The sequence below is a fragment of the Octopus bimaculoides genome, chromosome 3 (genome assembly GCF_001194135.2).
Source record: "Octopus bimaculoides isolate UCB-OBI-ISO-001 chromosome 3, ASM119413v2, whole genome shotgun sequence".
NCBI classification, from domain to species: domain Eukaryota; kingdom Metazoa; phylum Mollusca; class Cephalopoda; order Octopoda; family Octopodidae; genus Octopus; species Octopus bimaculoides.
Window position 1 is genome coordinate 37,037,117 of NC_068983.1, and position 21,128 is coordinate 37,058,244.

Below are 21,128 nucleotides of genomic sequence, written 5' to 3' on the forward strand. Positions count from 1 at the left end.
GGGTGACACGTAACGTGCGGGTGACACGTAAAAGCACCCACTACACTCTCTGAGTGGTTGGCGTTAGGAAGGGCATCCAGCTGTAGAAACTCTGCCAAATCAGACTGGAGCCTGGTGTTGCCATCCGGTTTCACCAGTCCTCAGTCAAATCGTCCAACCCATGCTAGCATGGAAAGCGGACGTTAAACGATGATGATGATGATGATGATGATGACAATGGGCTTTTTTCAGTTTCCGTCTACCAAATCCACTCACAAGGCTTTTGTTGGCCCAAGGCTATAGTAGAAGACACCTGCCCAAACTGCCACGCAGTGGGACTAAGCCCGGAACCATGTGGTTGGTAAGTTCATTTTTCTAACAAAAATCCAAGAAGATCAACCCAGTAATTACACATTTTCAGTTACCTTAATTATGCTCAATTCTGAAAATGACTTATCTATTACTTCAGAACAATAAATAATAAAAACAAACATTGCGTGGTAAGAAGCTTGCTTCCCAACCACATGGTCCTGAGTTCAGTCCAAGTCTATGACACCTTGGGCAAGTGTCTTCTACTATAGCCTCAGGCTGACCAAAGCCTTGTGAGTGGATTTGGTAGATAGAAACTGAAAGAAGCCCATTGTATATATCTGTGTGCGTTTGTCCTCCACCACTGTTTGACAACCAGTGTTGGTGTATTTACATCCCTGTAACTTAGCAATCCAGCAAGAGACTCAGAGAATAAGTACCAGGCTTTAAAAAATAAGTCTTGGGGTCAATTTGTTTGACTAAAACCCTTCAAGGTAGAGCCCTAGCATGACTACAGTCAAATGACTGAAACAAGTAAAAGATAAAAGATATTTAAAATGACTTATTTTGAAAGAAGAATAGATAGAAAATACATTTAAAGAACTTACCGATTCAAAGATGGCACCATCTTCTCCTATATTTCCACTTGGAGTAACTCCCAAACCACCAATGAGGCCAGCACACAAATCACTACAATAAATAATATTCAGTAAATCAAGGAATGAATGTTTACGTATTAAAAACTATATAAATATAGTTGTTTTCTTTCTATTTCCTACTGCTAATGCCAGAGCAGCTCTCTGGCTTCTGTGCTAGTGGCCCGTAAATAGCACCATTTGAACGTAATCATTACCAGCGTTGCCTTCTAACACTTGTGCTGGTGGCACGTTAGAAAATCATTCGTGCGAGGTCATTGCCAGTGCCACTGGACTGGCTCCCATGCAGGTGGCATGTAAAAAACACCTTTTTGAGCATGGCCGTTGCCAGTACCGTGTGACTGGCCCTTGTGGTGGTGGCACGTAAAAGCACCCACTACACTCTCGGAGTGGTTGGCGTTAGGAAGGGCATCCAGCTGTAGAAACTCTGCCAGATCAGATTGGAGTCTGGTGCAGCCTTCTGGCTTGCCAGTCCTCAGTCAAATCATCCAACCCATGCTAGCATGGAAAGCAAACATTAAACGATGATGATGATGATGATGATGATGATGAACCATTTCATGCTTTGCTAGTATTAGTATGGGTTAGACAGATCTGCAAATTCAGATATATTCAGAAACATTTTGAGAAAAAACTATATGGCAGCTCCTTTTACACTTCTGGTTGTTGACACAACACTGATATTCTGTGTAAATCACTTAGTACTTGTTTCTTTCGAGTAGATGTAAGACCATGTTGGATTATATTGAACACTCTTTAGATACATAACAATAATTACATCCAACTTCTTTCAGATATAATAGATAGCTATGATAGTTCTTTAAATTGTTCCACTGTTTTACATCAAACTTCTCTGCTAGTTCCTCAACAGATACGATGGAGTTCTGTTCCACCAGGGTTTGCAAGGCATCCTCAACAAGCTCTACAAATCTTCCAGAACTAGGCTTGTCTTCCAGGCTGTAGCTTCTAGCTCAGAATTTCTGGAACCACCATTGACAATGGCTTATGCTTATTGTCTGATCCTCGTATACTGCATTAATATTCCTTGCACTTTCCTTTGCATTGTTGCCTTTATTGAACTCATAAAACAAAATGTGCCGAATATGCTCCTTTGTCACTTCCATTGTAGCTTTGGAAAAATAGCTGTTAAAATTGAACTGCACTCTTCAAAACTTGCACTAAGAATAAGTATAAGTTAAAATTACAACCTGCTTTTATAACAAGTTGATGCAGGTAGTTTATCCCATCCAACTCTGACTTCTAGTTCATGCAATTGTAAAAGAACCACATTATGGGATAACCCAATACAACCATATACATTTTTCCATACCTTAGGTTTGGAAACAAAATATATCTAACAAGCGAAGTGAGAACTCACTAGAAATATTTTTAATAAAATTCCAGGTTTTTATAAACAACAAGAAAGTCTTAAAATCTGAAACTTACCTTAAGATGTCACCATAAAGGTTTGGCATGACCAAGACATCAAATTGAGAAGGATCTTGTACCATCTGAAAGAGAAAATATTAATGTGGTTTCTACACTTAAAAAGGAATTAAACATATTTAAGAAAAGAAGAGTTTACAGTTAATAAAAGGAACAAAACAACCATTTCTATCAATTATTGGTTTCATACCGAGACAAAAGACCTGAAATTTTATAAGTGAAAGGAGTGGGAATTTATGCCTGTTCATGTTTTTCTGACAAACTCTAGTAGCAAAAATGAACTATAAAATTAAAACATGGCAACAGTTTAGAATAATAATGCAACAATGAAGTCAATAGGAACAATTCCAATATGTTTGCAACACTCCAGAAAAGTTATGTAACTTACATTAAGACAAACAGTATCTAAATATGACTCTTTAAATTTGATGTCTTTGTTTCGTTCGGCAACTTCTCGACAACATCTGAGAAATAAACCATCAGACATCTTCCTGCAAATAAAAACATTTCAAAATTATCAGAGAGAAAAATATTTTTAACAGGTATTTCTTCATCTGTAATTGAATGTGAATACAACTGAACAAGCTAATTTTAAACAAGCATTTAATGGCAGCTCAATGTACATAAGCTTGGATGATAAAATGAGGCTGAATGAATTCTATATGAAGACTAAATTTATCAAAATGTTAGTGTTTAATACAAAATGTGGAGGCGCAATGGCCCAGTGGTTAGGGCAGCAGACTCGCAGTCATAGGATCGCGGTTTCAATTCCCAGACCGGGCGTTGTGAGTGTTTATTGAGCGAAAACACCTAAAGCTCCACGAGGCTCCGGCAGGGGGTGGTGGCGAACCCTGCTGTACTCTTCCACCACAACTTTCTCTCACTCTTACTTCCTGTTTCTGTTGTGCCTGTAATTCAAAGGGTCAGCCTTGTCACACTGTGTCACGCTGAATATCCCTGAGAACTATGTTAAGGGTACACGTGTCTGTGGAGTGCTCAGCCACTTGCACGTTAATTTCACGAGCAGGCTGTTCCGTTGATCGGATCAACTGGAACCCTCGACGTCGTAAGCGACGGAGTGCCAACAACAAAAAAAAAATACAAAATGTGTTTAGCTTACATGATATTAGCCTTGTGAACAGCAGTAACAGTAGATCTGTTGTTGTTGCGAGCATATTCAAAGGCATACTCTGCGACACGAAGGGATGCTGCTTCTGTGATGAGTTTAATACTTTGGACAACTCCATCCACAATCTAAATAACAAAAATATAGCTAACGTATATAAGAAAGTAAAAACATTTACAAATGTATTATCATTAATGGTAGAGAGGCAGAACAAACAGTGCCAGACTAAATATCCCAAGTGTTTAATTTCATTCTTCTAAGAATTCTGCCAGGTCATCATCATCATCATCATTGTTTAACGTCTGCTTTCCATGCTAGCATGGGTTGGACGATTTGACTGAGGACTGGTGAACCAGATGGCTACACCAGACTCCAATCTGATTTGGCAGAATTTCTATAGCTGGATGCCCTTCCTAACGCCAACCACTCCGAGAGTGTAGTGGGTGCTTTTACATGCCACTGGCACTAAGGCCAGTCCTTCAGAAAGGTGATAAATAAGATCTGTTAATGTAGTTGAATTAACTCAGTCTATTATATCCTCTTCTCTACAGAAGATGGTCAAGCGGCTGGTCAAAAGAAATGATTAACATATCTTTTGACTAAACACAACAAAGGTTTACAGAAGACAGTGTTTAGTTGAGCAAATTCACTCTCTTATTTGTTTACAAAACACTTGGCAGATGAAACTGAAAACTGGATATGATGCATACAGAGGATGACAGACGGGCAAAAAAGTGTCCAAGCAATTCAAATGGAAGGGACCTGCAAAGACATAGGAAGAAGTAGTGGAAGCTACTTCAGATTAAGTCACCTGCTATGCAAGTACATCTCCATAATTTATTATTATTATTGTTATTTATAATAACATCAATCAACTCAAAGTTAAGAGTTATTAAGTTCAAAGACTGACAGCAGGTAGAAATATACTGGTAGGGAAGAATTTCCTGAGATACATTTTTAAGCAAAATGTAATGTATATAAATGTATATACTTATAATTAGTTTCCAAATCCTGATATATATTATTTAATATGTATTCTCATTTAGAAATAATTTAACAAAAGAGCAAACAAAAAAACTAGAAAAATAAAACAAACAAACAAGAGAACTTACAATATGTTCAATTCCACTGTATTCTCCTTCAGTGTTCTCCCGAATTGTGACCAAGTTAACATCTTCATAGGGTGTTTCATAACCAACTATAGATTTACATGGGCGAACATTAGCATACAAACTGAAAGCTCTACAAAACAAATGTTGAGAATGGTAAAAATTAAAATTTCAAAAATTAAAATTAAGTAATCAGAATACGTATATATATATATATATATATACCTCCCTTAATACACAGACTGCTTTCTAAAATTTTTGTCCAATCTTTCTTTACCCAACATTGCATTTTTATGGAACTCCACCAATATCGCATAATTTCCTTTCAAACCCCTTACCTGAAACAATTCACTGATCATTAATCTCACCCAATTACCCTTATCCCTAAGGATAATGGTAACCTCCTCAATCTAAAATTAAATGAGAGGATAAAAGTTGTAGTATGAGAGGAGTAAACAATAATAACTGTAGAGTAGAATCCAGTCTTCTTTACTTCTGTTTCATGTTAAACTACATATAGGACCACCCATCAGCAGTTCCAGTAACATATTAAGTTTTCTAAAAGAAATAGTAACAAACTCCTTGCTCAAACTGTCACCATTCCTGGAAAATTGTCAGTAGTCTCCCTCCAATGTTTCCTCAATACTAGTTGTAATATGAGTGGAGGCGCAATGGCCCAGTGGTTAGGGCAGCGGACTCGTGGTCATAAGATCGCGGTTTCAATTCCCAGACCAGGCGTTGTGAGTGTTTATTGAGCGAAAACGCCTAAAGCTCCACGAGGCTCCGGCAGGGGATGGTGGCAAACCCTGCTGTACCCTTTCACCACAACTTTCTCTCACTCTTACTTCCCGTTTCTGTTGTGCCTGTAATTCAAAGGGTCAGCCTTGTCACACTGTGTCACGCTGAATATCCCCGAGAACTACATTAAGGGTACACGTTTCTGTGGAGTGCTCAGCCACTTGCACGTTAATTTCACGAGCAGGCTGGAACCCTCGACGTCGTAAGCGACAGAGTGCTAACAACAAGTTGTAATATGAGTGTAAACAGATACACATTTTACAATTAGAAAAAGAAAGTGAGTGTACAAAGTTTTCAAGATGAAAAGGGAGTCAGATAGGGGCATAGAGGAAGCGAGAGAGAGAGAGGAAGAGGGCAGAGGAAGAGAGAGAGAGAGAAGAATCAAGCTCAGTATTTGACTGGTACTTTATTTAATGACCCCAAAATCTGAATGGGATTCGAACTCAGAGCATAATAACCCCTCAAAATACCACAAGGCATTCTACCCGACACTCTCACAACTTGTTCAATTTGCCATCTTAAGAAATCAATGCAAACATATAATTAAATAAACAAACTTTACTACAATTAATCCAAATTACAAACTGTAACTAATTTAATTCTCATTAACTCTTCCTAACTTAATTGCTTTTATGCTTGTAGCAGACCTCCAGATTATAAGTGTGTGTATATATATATATATATATATAACTATCAATACAATTTTTTATAAGGTGTTTTCCTAGGAGAAAGAGGTAAGTGTATGGGAATGATAACTGTTTTCAATCCAGATTGATTGGAACAACATAGTTTAGTAATGTACCACAGAAGTACAGCTGCACAGGTTATTGTCCATGGCATTTGAATCAATAGCTTTGCTAATTGCAAACTTAGCCATTACACACTTCTGAGAAAGTAAGCATTGTATCATTTCTTGTAGGAAGCATTGTAACAATGTTTTTTTTTAACAGAATGAGATACAAAGATAGCTAATTAATAGGAAAAAAGATATGTGGTGAGTGTTAAATGGGCAGAGATCATTGCAATAGCATCCTATAATTGAGTGATTGATCAATCAAGCAACAGATAAACAGACAGAAAAACAGACAGACAGATAGACAGATAGACAGGCAGGCAGGCAGATAAAGACAAGTAGTTAGATAGACAGACAGACAGATAGATAGCAAAATAGGTGGACAGATTGTTAGATAGATAGAAAGACAGATATATAAATAGCTAGACAGACAGACAGGCAAACAGATGGATAGATAGGCAGATATATATATATACAGCTGTGTGGTTAAGAAGTTTGCTTTTAAATCATGTGATTTTAGGTTCAATCCCAATGCAAAGCAGCTTCAGCAAGTGTCTTCAACTAGAGCCTGAAGCCAATCAAAGCCTTGTGATTTGAATTGGTAGCCAGAAACTGAAAGAAGCTCTTCATATGTGTGTGTGTGCATCTGTCTGTGTGCACTTATCTACATTAGTGGTTCTTTAAAAAAATCACTGAGCTACAAGCTGTGATGATGTCATTTCCCTTCAACAAATTGTTTGCTGACTTTGTGCCTTCAAAAACATGCAGAATAAGAGATCCCTTACTTGAAAAACAGGTGAGAAATAGCCACAAGAAGGGCATCTGGCTGTAAAACAATGCCTCAATAATATATTTATCTAATCCATTGCCAGCAAAGAAAAAAACAGACGTAAATCAAATATATATCTATATATGTGTGTGTGTGCACATGTGATATATCTTTTAATGCTAAATGAAATAATCCATTTTCTTTTAATTAATTACAAACATGTGCTCATAAATGAGTACAAACAATTTTATGATTATCATTAAACTAAAAGGTAGTAAATGATAGAATCAGTAGAGCATCCAACAAAACGCCTTGTAAGTATTAAAGATTTGATTTTTTTACATTCTGAATCCAAATTCTACCAGAGTTGACTTAGCCTTCATCCTTCAGTCAAGTTCTCAAATTAATTTAATTAACTGCCCCCTCTCCTACAAAATGTGTGCCCAACCCCCTACCTATGTTAGAAATCCTCATTATTAATAACATAACAAGTTAATCAGTATAAAATAAGGTTATCAATTTTAGATAAATTACACAACAATTAATTAAATAAACCTACTTTCTCAATGCTAAGTTGAGGGATTGATGTCCTTTACCGACTGGAGTAGCAAGAGGTCCTTTCAGGCCACATTTAGTTTCAGCCATTGATTCAAATACTTTCTGTGGAAGACGGAATTTTCCATCTGGACCCTTCACTGGAGTGACATCAACAGTATCCCATTCTACGGGCACCTGCAAGAATAAAGGATTACTGATTATTTTAGAGAAAGCAAAATTTGAATGATTAAAATTATTAAAAAAATTAGAAGTGGCTGTGTGGTAAGTAGCTTGCTTACGAACCACATGGTTCTGGGTTCAGTCCCACTGCATAGCACCTTGGCAAGTGTCTTCTACTATAGGCTCGGCCCGACCAAAGCCTTGTGAGTGGATTTGGTAGACGGAAACTGAAAGAAGCCCGTCGTATATATTTATATATATATGTGTGTGTGTGTGTGTGAGTGTGTGTGTGTGTGTGTGTGTGTGTGTGTGTGTATGTTTGTGTGTCTGTGTTTGTCCCCCCAACATCGCTTGACAACCGATGCTGGTGTGTTTACGTCCCCGTAACTTAATGGTTTGGCAAAAGAGACCGATAGAATAAGTACTAGGCTTACAAAGAAGTCCTGGGGTCGATTTGCTCGACTAAACGCGGTGCTCCAGCATGGCCACAGTCAAATGATTGAAACAAGTAAAAGAGTAACTTTTCTACAACACTTCATATGTGATTTGGATAATAATTTCCATAAAAATATTTAATTAATTAGCCTAAAGTAACATCAGGATTATCAGGAATTTCAAACATAATCAATACATTGTTCAGTTTGCATTATTTTTCTTTTCAATATGATCAATATCAATACTTTATGCAGGTTATATTAACAATGTAGAACTCATAAATACCTTAGCAGCAGCAAATATCTCTTGGACAGCTGCAGAGATTTCAGGACCAATACCATCTCCAGGAATTAAAGTAATTTTTCTTACCTAAAAGTATACACATTGCATATAGACATGTGTAAACGCTAAGAACAAGACTGATACATATATTTTGATATAACAACATGAAAATAATAACATTTTCGATAAATATGTATTTGAAATGATATTTTAAACTAAAAGTAGTCAAAAATAATGAAAATAAGCTTAGTCTAAAGGATGCCTTGAAAGTATAATAATTAACTTTTTGAAAATAATTAGAAAAAAAATCTGAATCAAATGAAGAGACTGGACAGTCAGGATTAATTCATAAGTTGCTTCATTTAACATCACCACCCAACCCTTGTGTATATTTAGCAGAGATCACTCTATTGCATGCATTAAGGCTAGGTCTGCAATCCTACAATCCGAGTAAGAAGGGCAGTACCCACACCCCTGAAACAGGTCATGAGGACTGTCACAGAGCCAATAATAATAATAATCCTTTCTACTATGGGCACAAGGCCTGAAATTTGTGGGAGAGGGCTAGCAATTACATTGACCCTAGTATTTCATTGGTACTTAATCTATCAATCTCCCAAAAGGATGAAAGGCAAAGTTGACCCCGGTGGAATTTGAACTCAGAACATAAGGGCAGACGAAATACCGCTAAGCATTTCAACCAGCATGCTAACAATTCTGCCAGTTCGCCACCTTAAAAATAATAGATGCAGTCCCAGGCAGTGGCTCTCATGGCTTCTGATCTTAACTGATTGGAAGTGTTATCATGTACATGTTTTGTTTTGGTATAAAAGATTGGCTACAGCAAATATTCTACTCAATACCACAGATTTGCTTGTCAGTTGTTTGACCGTAACCAGTTGAGCATGTCCCTTGGTGGCTGATGATATGTGCATCTCTGATCACGAGCAGAAGTAGTGGGGGAAACATTAAAGCCATGTGTTGAGAGGAATTCTTTGGGGTTTGGATAATTCACCTCTGGAAACATGGGTGAATATTCTTAAACAACCTTTATTCAAGGACCTTTTGAGCAAGATGGGCAACGCAACCTGAAGAAAATTCTAACTGGGCCCCACCTGCAAGGTCATGTGCACAACATGGTGACCTTATATCAAAATAAACAGAGCATTATTATTATTATTATTGAATGAGAGAGCAGTGCATGCCATCAAAGTGACACTGGGGTAAAATATATGAAGCCTAGTATATCCATCATGACTACTCGTCTGATAAGGGTACTTTGATGGCATGCACTGCTCTCTCATTCAATAATAATAATAATAATAAATAAATTAGAAATTAGGTAATAGCTTTTCATTATCAACACCACCATCATTTTATTTATATTCTCTATGGGTTGGATAAGTTGACACAGTCAAAGTCAGTTCTTATTTGAGATCACTGCATGCTTTGACAGGTCAAAGTGGATCAGATCTTGTTTGTGTGTTCCATGTTAGCAAGGTGTCTTTGGCTGGATGCCCTTCCTGTCACCAACCACTTAACAGAAGGTGTGGCACAAGCAATATGGCAAATTTTATGAAAAGGGAAAAATGGGAATCATTAGTCTATATTAAAACCCTAGACTAATGATTAATCAACAAGAGATTCGAGTATTTAAGTACTTCCAATTGATTGGTAATAAATTAGCAATTATTGAAGACTATACTGGAACAGGCTAATGAGAAGAACAACTGAATGGTAATGAATGGGGAAAATATTACTTTAACAGATAATAAGAGCATATGAAAGTTCTTTGTAATACTATAATCCAGCATTTTATTGTACAGTCTCAGCCATAAATATCTCCTATTCTGTTATTTTCTTCAAAATCCTTTGATTAATTTCTAGGAAATCTTTGTTTATTCTCATTAGTTACGTTTTCTCTTCTAGTTTGCTTTCTCATTCTGGCTTGTGCAAAATATTCTTGCCTGTCATCATCGTTCATATTTTAACTTCTTTCTTAATTAACAATACTCATTTTTTTCTCTTATCTACTTCAACTTTGTTGTTTGTCATACAACACCTCACACAGCTGTCATCTGTATATGTATGGGTGCCAAAAAAAAAATTAGTATATTTGTACGTGTATGTGTGCATGAGCTGATAGTGTTCATTTTAATCTCTGTCCATCTGTCTCTCTCTCTACTGCATACACTCTTTTATTATCCCCTTTCTGCTGCGTGACAGGGTTTTTACACCATAGGAATTTATCATTAACTCTTTAATATAATAGATTTTTTTTATTATAATCAGCTTTGGGGGACCTCCAAATCTGATGAGACTGACATCAACTTTGCTTTTCATCTCTCCTCTATCTTTGAAATAAATAAGGACCAACAATAGACTGCAGTCTATTCAATTAATTAGATTTGTTGTTACCAATGAAAATCAATACTTTCTACAGAAAAATATATTCTAATCTAGCCATTTTGACTAAAAAAAGGCAAAGGAATAAAAAAAAGCCTCCAAAATATAAAATTTGTATTTGCTGGAGCAATCACTACCATGGAACCTATTTGTCAGCTAGGCACACTGAGACAAACAGAATTATGTACTTGGACTAAAAGCATAACACAACAGCTGAAGATATAGTAAACTTTTATAGCCATAACAATGTGATATAGTCAGTCTTGCAGCACCTTAATGTTTCAACAACTGTACCTTCCCTGAAATCAGAGAGAGGTTTGAACCTTGAACCTTGTTTTTTCTGGTAATTTATATAAATGTTACATGGCTGGCCCAGTCCTGTGATACAAGTAACCATCCAGCCTCGCTTTATTTTTTTCAAAGACTATAAGACTACCCATCTTAGAGTATATTCTCCTTACAGATGGTAACATGTGATTTGAGAGAGATGTGGCTGCTAATTTTAACATAGTTGAGTGACTACAAGAAGGTTTTTTTGTTGTCAATTTTATCACTGTTGTTTAGCACCAGGATGAGCCTGATCAAATATACCTAGGATAAAAGGTGCTCAGTCACAACTAACCTGATTTTTTTTTTCTTTAAGTATAATGTATATCTAGGACTAGATATAGTGTATATCCAATGTATACACCTTCATTAGCTCAAATTTTCATGAATTGTATTAATAGGTAGACCCTTTTCTAATATATGAGAGACAGCACTATCTTCCAATTCAGCAGACTGAGAAAAGTATTGTATCTTTCTTAAGGATACAATCTCAGTAGTAGACTTTGAATACATAACATTGGGTTGCAATCCTTTAAAGATAACGCCTCAAATCCCTTCATCTCAAAATGATATAAATACTTTACATTATTATACGAACCTCACTGGACAGGTGCTGAACTGGAGTCTTGAAAATATTCTAGAAAGGAAAAATGAAAAGCACTTAAATTAGAAAAAGGATAGATGTGATAGTTACGTTACCAGAAATGCAATACAATAATAAAAGATCGTTTTTATATCATGTCAGCAAGAACTACATTAAAATTGATTTCAAAAAGTTTTCAGTTGAGAAACAATGTATTTTGAAAACATGACTTCAGGATTTATCACTGTCAACATTTTACAAGATTTTTTCTATGCTTGCATGGGTTGGATGTGTCTCAACTAGCACAGTATCTCAACATTTGTGATTCTTAATCATTTTCTTTCTGAGGATCAGCTTTCACCACATTTCCCTGTTTTCCTTTTCTCCAGGCTCATTTTACTTGGATCTTTTAGCACTTCTTTATCCAACTGTCATCTTCCATATGCATCACACATCCACATCAGTATAGTCTCCCCCCTTGCACACTACATTTGATCCCCCTTAAATCCATTTTTTCTCTCAGCTTATTTAAACTCCATTGTTCACACACACAAACATTAAGCAGCCAGCATAATAGGCCCATCTCATTTCTTACTCACCATTTCAAGGCCCTACTCAAAGCCCATGTCTGGTTACCATGCGATATTATGCTTTGTACACAAACATACAGTCTGCCATTCACTTGGAAAGACAATCCCTTTGTTACCAGCTGTAGTAATAGATCCTCAACCTTTTTCTGGTTACTATATTTCCAGAACATCCACCTGCACTATTAATTAGGTCACCTAAGTAACAGAAGCTATCAACAACATTTTGGGAGCCTTTCGAGCATTTGAAAAAATTTAATGGATGCTCCCAATGCTAAGAAATCCTGTGTTAATTGTGAAGTCCCTGTTCTCAGTCAGCCCTTATGTGATCCCATAGTGCACACTGAACATACATTATTGATAACCTAAAGTATCAATACAATTCTTGTACTCTATTTCTGACAAGTAATGACAGCACACACTAAACTGCCTAGATATGTTTGCAAAAGATTTGAATTGACAACTGATGTTGTAACAAACTTCTACTTCTAAATGTAAACAATACTGACAGATCTTTTAGATCTTTCCTGTAATTGGACCTGGACACAATGCAGCAATGGATCATGGACTGGAAACTCAAGCTGGTTGTGGACAAGTGTACCACCATGCATTTTGTGAGTTAAAACCTAGCATCCACATACTCCCTCCACAACACTAGTATCAAAAAATCTTGTGAGGGTGACCTGGCCATTACTATCAGCAGTGATTTGTACTGGACAAAGCACATCTCTAAAATTGTCAAGAAGGTCAAGGGTGTCTTGGCATCACTCAGCAAGATCTTTGTCAGCTGCTCTCCAGCTGTCTATTTAAGGTTGTATATGGCTATGGTGCAGCCACACTGCATTACCAGTCTGGAACCCCTATCTTACTCAGAACATTGACCTCCTGGAAACTATTCAAAGATGTACAACCAAGCAAATACCCTCCATCAGGCATCTACCATACTCTGAATGCCGTGCTTCCCTGGGAATGGATACATTGAAGCTCCAATGTCTGACAACTGACTTGGTAAACACTCACAAAATTATTAACCATCGTACTAACAACCACCTTGAGCACCTTTTTGAGCTCTGTAGCATATGTGGGTATGCCTACAAAGTCAGAAAACAGCACAGTACCCATGACTTTCAGAAACATTTTTTGCACACTCAGAGTTGCTGAAGCTTGGAACAAACTACCTGCATCAGTTGTTAGTTGCAGAGACATTGCATCCTTTAAAACCTCCATGCTTCCTGAAATTCACCAACACTACACCTGATATCTCACCCCACTCCATATGCATGCACACACATATATTATGACTCTTTCCTTCTTTTGAACATAATTCTATTTACTGTACATACACCTTTGATAAGTTGTAGTGCACCTGAGCACTATACACAATAATTTCATTATTATTATTATTAATATTATTATGTCTTATCTCTTACCTGACTAATCTACTGCTTTACAGAATTACAGAACAGGGAAGATACATATCACTTAACACAAACATAACATGTCATCAATTACAAATATATAATACCTATCAAAATTTGCCATATAAAATGTGCACAACAAGGCTGAAGGAAAATGCTTAGGGGAACATTCATCATCATCATCATCATTATCATTTAATGTCCTCTTTTCTATACTAGCATGAGTAGGACAGTTTGAGAGAGGAACCAATGAGCCAGAGGGCTGCACCAAGTCCCAATGTCTTCTTAGGCATGGTTTCTAGTAAATACAACATGAATGTGTCTCACACATGTAATGCAGTGAGTTGAAAACTATGACTAACTGAAATAATCTGTCATTTGTAGAGAGAAATAGGACTGAGCTGGAGTAAACAATACAAATTATATTAGGTGTGAATAAGAGACTAACTTTACTGAAACTAGATTTCAACTTTTGACTGTTTGATAATATTTTGACTTTCACACACACAAATATAACATTATAATTAAATAATAGATAAATATGTTTCAATAGCAACATTATTTTCAGCTCATACTATGACATTTTTATTGTATCAAGTTTTTATTATGCTAAAAGCAGTTGGGAATTTAAGGGATGTGATAACTCAACCAGCCCATAACTCTGAACTTATGGCTGATTTACAACAACAAACTAGCCATCTTAATCACTTACAACTGGTTTTTGAAATGAGATGAACAATTTATCTCTAGTTTTATATCAGCAGCAAGTCCTCTCAAATTATTAGAGAAAACATTGCCAATTTTTCAATGTTGTCAAAATTAGTCATATTTACAGAATGGTCATGGCTGGAATGTCATTGATCATATGCTTGCTCACTTAAGTTTCAGTAAGAGATAAAAAAAAAAACATCATTTTTACATTTGTTTTGTCCATGATGGTATGGGTTGGACAAGACTTATTGATGTAGTATTCTGCAGCAAAATGTCTTCCTGTCACTAACCCTTGCCTATTTTGAAAGCAAAATAGTTTTATTCCAATAGTCTTCATACATTGAAACTGCCAGGCTATAGGACATATTGTTTAACCCTTTCGGTACTGTATTTATTTTGAGATGCTCAGTGTTTCTTTCGATTAATTTAAAATATAACAAAGAATTTAGTAAAATAACTAAGTCGTCATTAAGCTAGTGTTAGGAACATAAATTGTAGCTAATGTTTGGTGGAAGATTTTAATTCAAAACTTATGAAAACAAGAGGCAGTTTCAGCTGGGTTGGTATCAAAAGGGTTAAAGATGATGTAAACCTATTACCACTGAAATAAACATTCATGCACACTCATACACAGTTTCCTTCTACTAAATTCACTCACAAAGCAGGAGACCAATGCTCTAGAAGACACTTGCTAGAAGGTACTGACAGCACAGTAGGATAGAACCTGAAACCACATGGTTACAAAGTGAACTTTGTTACTACAAAACCATGTCTGTTTCTATTAATTCATACATCTATACCAAAGCTGACTTCTTTCTTGTATGCCATTGCCACCAGTTCTATAATTATTTCAACCATTTTCACATAGGCTTGCTTTCTCACATATAAGTAAGCATGTTTATGTTCATTATTTTAGGGTAGCATGTGTCATAAACATTGAGAAACCACTTAGAATGTTAATTATAGGATGATGTTAGGCATCAAAACCATGTGCTAAACATTTTATGTCTTCATACTCAAGATGATGTAACTGTGAGCTGCTTCTCTTTCTTTTATTAGCTTGATAGCATAAGTGTGTTAAGGTAAGCTAACTAGGACAACTTAATAACATATGTTAAACTGATAATAAAAATGTCTAATGCTAAGATAAAATATATTTTTTCAACTATTAATCTTAATCTTTAAAGTGTAAATTTATAATATTTACATTTACACTACTTTTCAATTAGTTTAATCACTATTCATCATCAAGTTAGTTACTCCTGAATATGTACATTGAACAGATAGGGATATGAATTTGGAATCTTTATTTCTAACACAAGGGTAGTAACATCTTTATTTGCAAACTACATGCACCAGTATAAGCTACAGATATGTACTGTACAGATAAGGCTAATAGTTAAAAAAAAATTATCTTGCTAACAATTATGAGTGCCAGGTCTTAAAAACAAAAGCCATAAGAAACATTATACAAAATAATACTAAGTCATCTGTAAGATGTTTGACATTGATGCAAATAATAAATGCAATGTTCAGGGGATATTTCTGTTATTTCACTTAAAAAAAAAAATTATACTGCATTTAAAATAAAAGATAAATTTGTCCATGAAATAGTAAAGTGAAGCAGAAAATATATGAATTCATCATGAACCTGATCATTTAATGTATTCTTTTCCATGCTTGCATGAGTCATATGGAATTCATTGAGGTGATTTTCTATAGCTTGACACCCATCATGTTGCCAACCTTCACCTGTTTCCAAGCAAAGTAATATTTCCCCATGGCTAGACATATTTTTCACAGAAGACTGAAAACAAACCACATTGTTCATTTACAACCATCATGTGATAGCAAAACAAGGGTACACACACACACACACATGTATGTAGCAGGCTTCTTCTAGTTTCTATCTACCAAATCCACTCAGAAGGCTTTAGTCGGTCCAATACTAAAATAGAAGACACTTTGCCTGAGGTACCATACAGTGGGACTGAACTGAAAACCAGATGACTGGCAAGTAAGCTTCTCAACCACACATTATTTACTTTGAAGCAAATTTCACATTGCGGCATCTATTGACACTGAGAGAAACAAAGAAGTTGTTTCATACAAAGTGTGTTGATCTAAATAAAACAGGAATGTGAATTTATGAGAACAGAGATGTATTATAATCACTAAATATCACCAATGTCATTGCTTTCATTACCACTACTGCTACCTCCATAATAATCATCATTATCATTTACTATATGTACATATCTTTCTTACAAGCAGGTATTAGAATAATCTCTGATATTTCTACAGTCAGAATTAGATTTCAAAGATATATTCTAACTGCTTCCCATCTAGATGTTGTTGCCCTGATTACCATCAACAATAGCAGATGATATTCAATGCTGAGATACACACAGCAAAGAAACCATCTGGTACTTCATCTACTCCAGTCATGAACAGCACACAAAACCTTCAAAGTTACTATAAATGTTAGTCCTAACAATCTGATGATTGAACCACAAATATATCTTGTCTTGGGAGGGGTTTATTACACCAATAATAAACACACACACACTAATTGAACATTTGTTTAATGAGTTGATTGAACAATCAACCACAAGCAAGTCATTGAAGAGGTTCGAACAGCAGCAAAAGGACTTTGACTAACAAACAACTGATTGTTTAACCAGCACATTAAACAAAGGATTGATTAGTTAGGTTAGATATTTAACCATTTGACAAACAATAAAGAAGTGATATTGAACCAGTGTGTGTGTGTTGCTATTATTGGTGTAATGACCTTCCCAGGACACAACAAAATTTATTTCAACACATGAATTCACATTAAGAATCTTGCAAACCAAATACAAAAACGAAACCAAACATACATATATCATCATCATCGCTGTTTAACGTCATATATATATATATATATATATATATATATAATATAAACATTGGTAAAGTTGCATCCCCAAAACTAGGATTCTGTTTTAGGGCTAGAAAATATGTCCTTGAACAGTCACTAAACCTCTTCAAATTTCAACTAAACCTATCCTATACTACTAACACATTTCATATTGTACTGTTGCTACACACAAAATACTAGACCACATCCAAAGTGAGAGGCATTTTGACAAATGATAGACAAAGATTTACTCCAACAACAAGCTCACAGCTACACCATTTATTCATGCCCTTTCTATTAAGTACTACAATGGCCTCTAATCTCCTGAATTGGTTAGTTGCATATCTTTTCCATCCAAGTCCACCTATCTTTCTTTCTTGTCCTCAAACATTTAATATGTAGCCTCAAGAAAACCTTCTTAGCCCACATTTTTCCTGCAGGTCTTCAAACCCCAACCAACCAAGAAGGCCTTACAAAGAGTGAACAATGTTAGTTGTTATCTGAAAAATATTTATCAAGCTTTCTAAATAGAGGAAATGGAAAGTATTAATTTTATCCACTTTTCAAACTGACTTGGGATGAGTCCCCATCATCAGTGTCAACACATTCAAAGGAACCCCTTACATAGATGGTTTGGAGGACATCTTGCTTTTTTGGAATGATTTCTATGACTGGATGCCCTTCCTGACATCAATCAATTGGTGTAAGGAATATTGTTTTTTTTTTTTAATGGTACCAACATTTGAGAGGTAGCCATGTCCTTGACGAGACTTGATGTGTCCTTGACAAGAGGTCAAATCTCACTCGCCTAACACTTTATAGAGTGAAAGTCATGAATGATAGCAGTATGAACAATACAGACGAGTGATAAGTGATGAGAAGAGTGTGATAGATGGATGAGTGATAGGGGTACTCTGTATTCCAAGACATACATACATTGTGTGTAGTGTGACTCAGAGAATAGAGCAATGACAGAGGAAGAGCCAAGATACATGCATATAAAAGAGCAAGAGGAAGACGGTAAGTAAATGAGTGGGGTGATGACAAGCAGTGAGGAGGGTGAAGATAGAGTGTACTCGACACAATATGTCTAATGTGGTCTCTTATACAAGAAGGATAGGAGAGGTTGAGTGATGAGGGTGATGGTAGGGAAATAGAAAGTAAAATGGTCCCATATCAACAGATAGCATGACTGACGGTTAAGATATATATAATATATAGAGAGTCATTGATTGCATTCACTTGTTTTATGTCCATTTTTCTATATTAGCATGGGTTAGATGAATGTACTATTGAAGTATCGTTTTACAGCACACACCCCTCCTGATGCTAATCTTTTGTTTTTCACTTCTTTCAGTCATTAGACTGTGGCCATGCTGGGGCAGCACCTTAAAGAATTTTAGTCAAACAAATCAACGCCAGTACTTACTTCTTTTTGTTTATTTTTAAGCCTTGTACTTGTTCCATCAGACTCATTTGCTGAACTGCTAAGTTATGTGTATGTAAACACACCCACATCAGTTGTCAAGCAATAGTAGGGGACAAACACAGATGCAAATACACACACACATATATATACGATAGGTTTCTTTCAGTTTCCGTTTAGCAAATCCATTCACAAAGTTATGGTCAGCTCAAGATTATAATACAAGACACTTGCCCAAGGTACCACACAGTGGAATTGAACCTGAAACCACATATTTAAAAAGTCCGGAAATTGCTCCTTACAGCTAAACCCACCCACCCCCAAGAAAAAACAGCCAATTCAATATTTATTGTTCAGAATAATGTAGAGGAGTAACAGAAACAGCTAAAAATTAGACCTTTAGCATTTAGTTCAATTCCTCTAACCTTTTGTCTTCCAATCTTCCTTACATTCTTGCAGAATGGATAGAATATTTTTTTACATATATGCACAGACATAAGTGTGGCAACAGGTGCAGGTTTGGCTTTGTGGTTGAGAAGTTTACTTCCCAGCCATGTGGTCTTGAGTTTAGTTCTGCTATTGCCTTGTACTGACCACAGCTTTGTGGATAGATTTAGTGACTGGAGGTTGAAGGAGTTCTGTCATGTACATATGTGTGTGTTTTTGTCTTCACATCATGTGATGTTGTTCATTGCCTGTCTTCCAGGGTGAAAAATTACAAGCAACAAAATGATGATGAGAGTTGGTAATGAATTTTGTTTGATGAATCATCATCATCATCATTTGACGTCCGTTTTTCCATGCTGGCATGGGTTGAACAGTTTGACTGAAAACTGGGGAGCTGCACCAGGTATCAATCTGATTTGCTATATACAGTAGTAGAAACCATACCAAATCAAATTGAAACATGATGCAGCTCCCCAGCTTACCAGTCAAACCATCCAACCCATGGAAAACAGATGTTAAATGATGATGATGATGATGAATTTTGATGAATTTCACAAGCATGGAAAAGTGGATGTTAAATGATGACAATATCATATAATACTGGGACCAATTTTGAGTGATAGATCTAACACGCAACCTAGTTTAACACAACCACATAGTCATTGAGTGCCTTTAGTTTTTCTTGTGAGTCTTCAGGGCTAAATCTTGGATGATTAGTAAAGATCATAGGCACTCCCTATCTACACTATTTATCATCATTATCATTTAACATCCTGGCATGGACTGTATTGTGCCCTACAATCTATTTTGACAGGGTTTCTACAGCTGGATTATTTTCCTAATGTCAACCACTTTACAACATGTATTGAGTACTTTATTTATGCTACCAGTAGTGGTGAGATCACCATGCATCTTGCAAAATTACAAACACCAAGAGAGACAGCTTTATGCAAGTATATGAAGGATTAAAGTGTGAGAAGGGGCCAGAGTAGAAGAGCTCTTGTTGTAGAAGGGCCACATGACTACTCACATTTTAGAAGAGGTGTGAAGGTGATTAGGATGGAGTGGGGAAAAGATAAAAAATAATAGATGAGGCATCACCCTCAAGGTAGGAGATGGGTAAAACAAAAAGCGACAAAAGAATCAGGATTATTGGTGGGTGGAGGTTGCAGGGGTGTACAGGAGAGTGAAATGGGGAATGGGTGAGCATAATGAATGAGGAACAGGTGTTTAGTGGATGGAAGGTAGGGAAGAGTTGGAGTAGGTAACAACTGTAAAGATTGGGTAGGGTTGAGGAGTGACTGCAATAAATGATGAATGAAGGATGGGGTTGAGGTGACCAATAATGATGGAGGGGGGGGGGTCATCATTTTAGAAACATACAAAAAGTTTTTCAAAAATCAACAAAACTACTTCACCAAATCTGTGGTCTTATGTTAATGTAGAAAATGAAGTTATAATTTAAAATACATATAAATCAATGATGAAACTAACACCAATCATGAAAACTTTTAAACAAAGCAGCCAGTCTTGCTCTGTTTTTAGATCAGTTATTTTTGCTTTTGAAATTCGACAACTGGCACCCATGCCAACATCGTCTCCTTCATTGGACATGAAACTCGGCTTGTGAAGACCTGTTGGGGCAAGCGAAAACAAAATCGTGATGGATGGCACCTGTGCCCAGCGTCACCTTCCTGACACTTGTGCTGGTGGCATGTGTAAAGACATTCGAGCGAGATTGCGCCAGTGCCACTGGACTGGCTCCTGTGCAGGTGGCACGTAAAATACACCATTTTGAGCGTGGCCGTTGCCAGTACCACCTGACTGGCCTTTGTGCCGGTGGCACGTAAAAGCACCCACTACACTCTCGAAGTGGTTGGCATTAGGAAGGGCATCCGGCTG

General features: G+C 36.4%; 1 protein-coding gene across 1 annotated transcript in view; it reads right to left on the reverse strand.

The window, feature by feature from the left end:
- The window catches only part of LOC106875666 (isocitrate dehydrogenase [NAD] subunit alpha, mitochondrial), a 32,718-nt gene that overhangs the window by 7,743 nt on the left and 3,847 nt on the right, over nucleotides 1-21,128 (reverse strand). The window contains exons 2-9 of the mRNA XM_014923905.2: nucleotides 11,751-11,789; nucleotides 8,423-8,506; nucleotides 7,545-7,717; nucleotides 4,629-4,758; nucleotides 3,511-3,644; nucleotides 2,779-2,881; nucleotides 2,391-2,455; nucleotides 897-978 (exon numbers count right to left, since the gene is read on the reverse strand). Coding sequence (XP_014779391.1) covers nucleotides 897-978; nucleotides 2,391-2,455; nucleotides 2,779-2,881; nucleotides 3,511-3,644; nucleotides 4,629-4,758; nucleotides 7,545-7,717; nucleotides 8,423-8,506; nucleotides 11,751-11,789 — 810 coding nt within the window. The remainder of the gene's footprint in view (nucleotides 1-896; nucleotides 979-2,390; nucleotides 2,456-2,778; nucleotides 2,882-3,510; nucleotides 3,645-4,628; nucleotides 4,759-7,544; nucleotides 7,718-8,422; nucleotides 8,507-11,750; nucleotides 11,790-21,128) is intronic.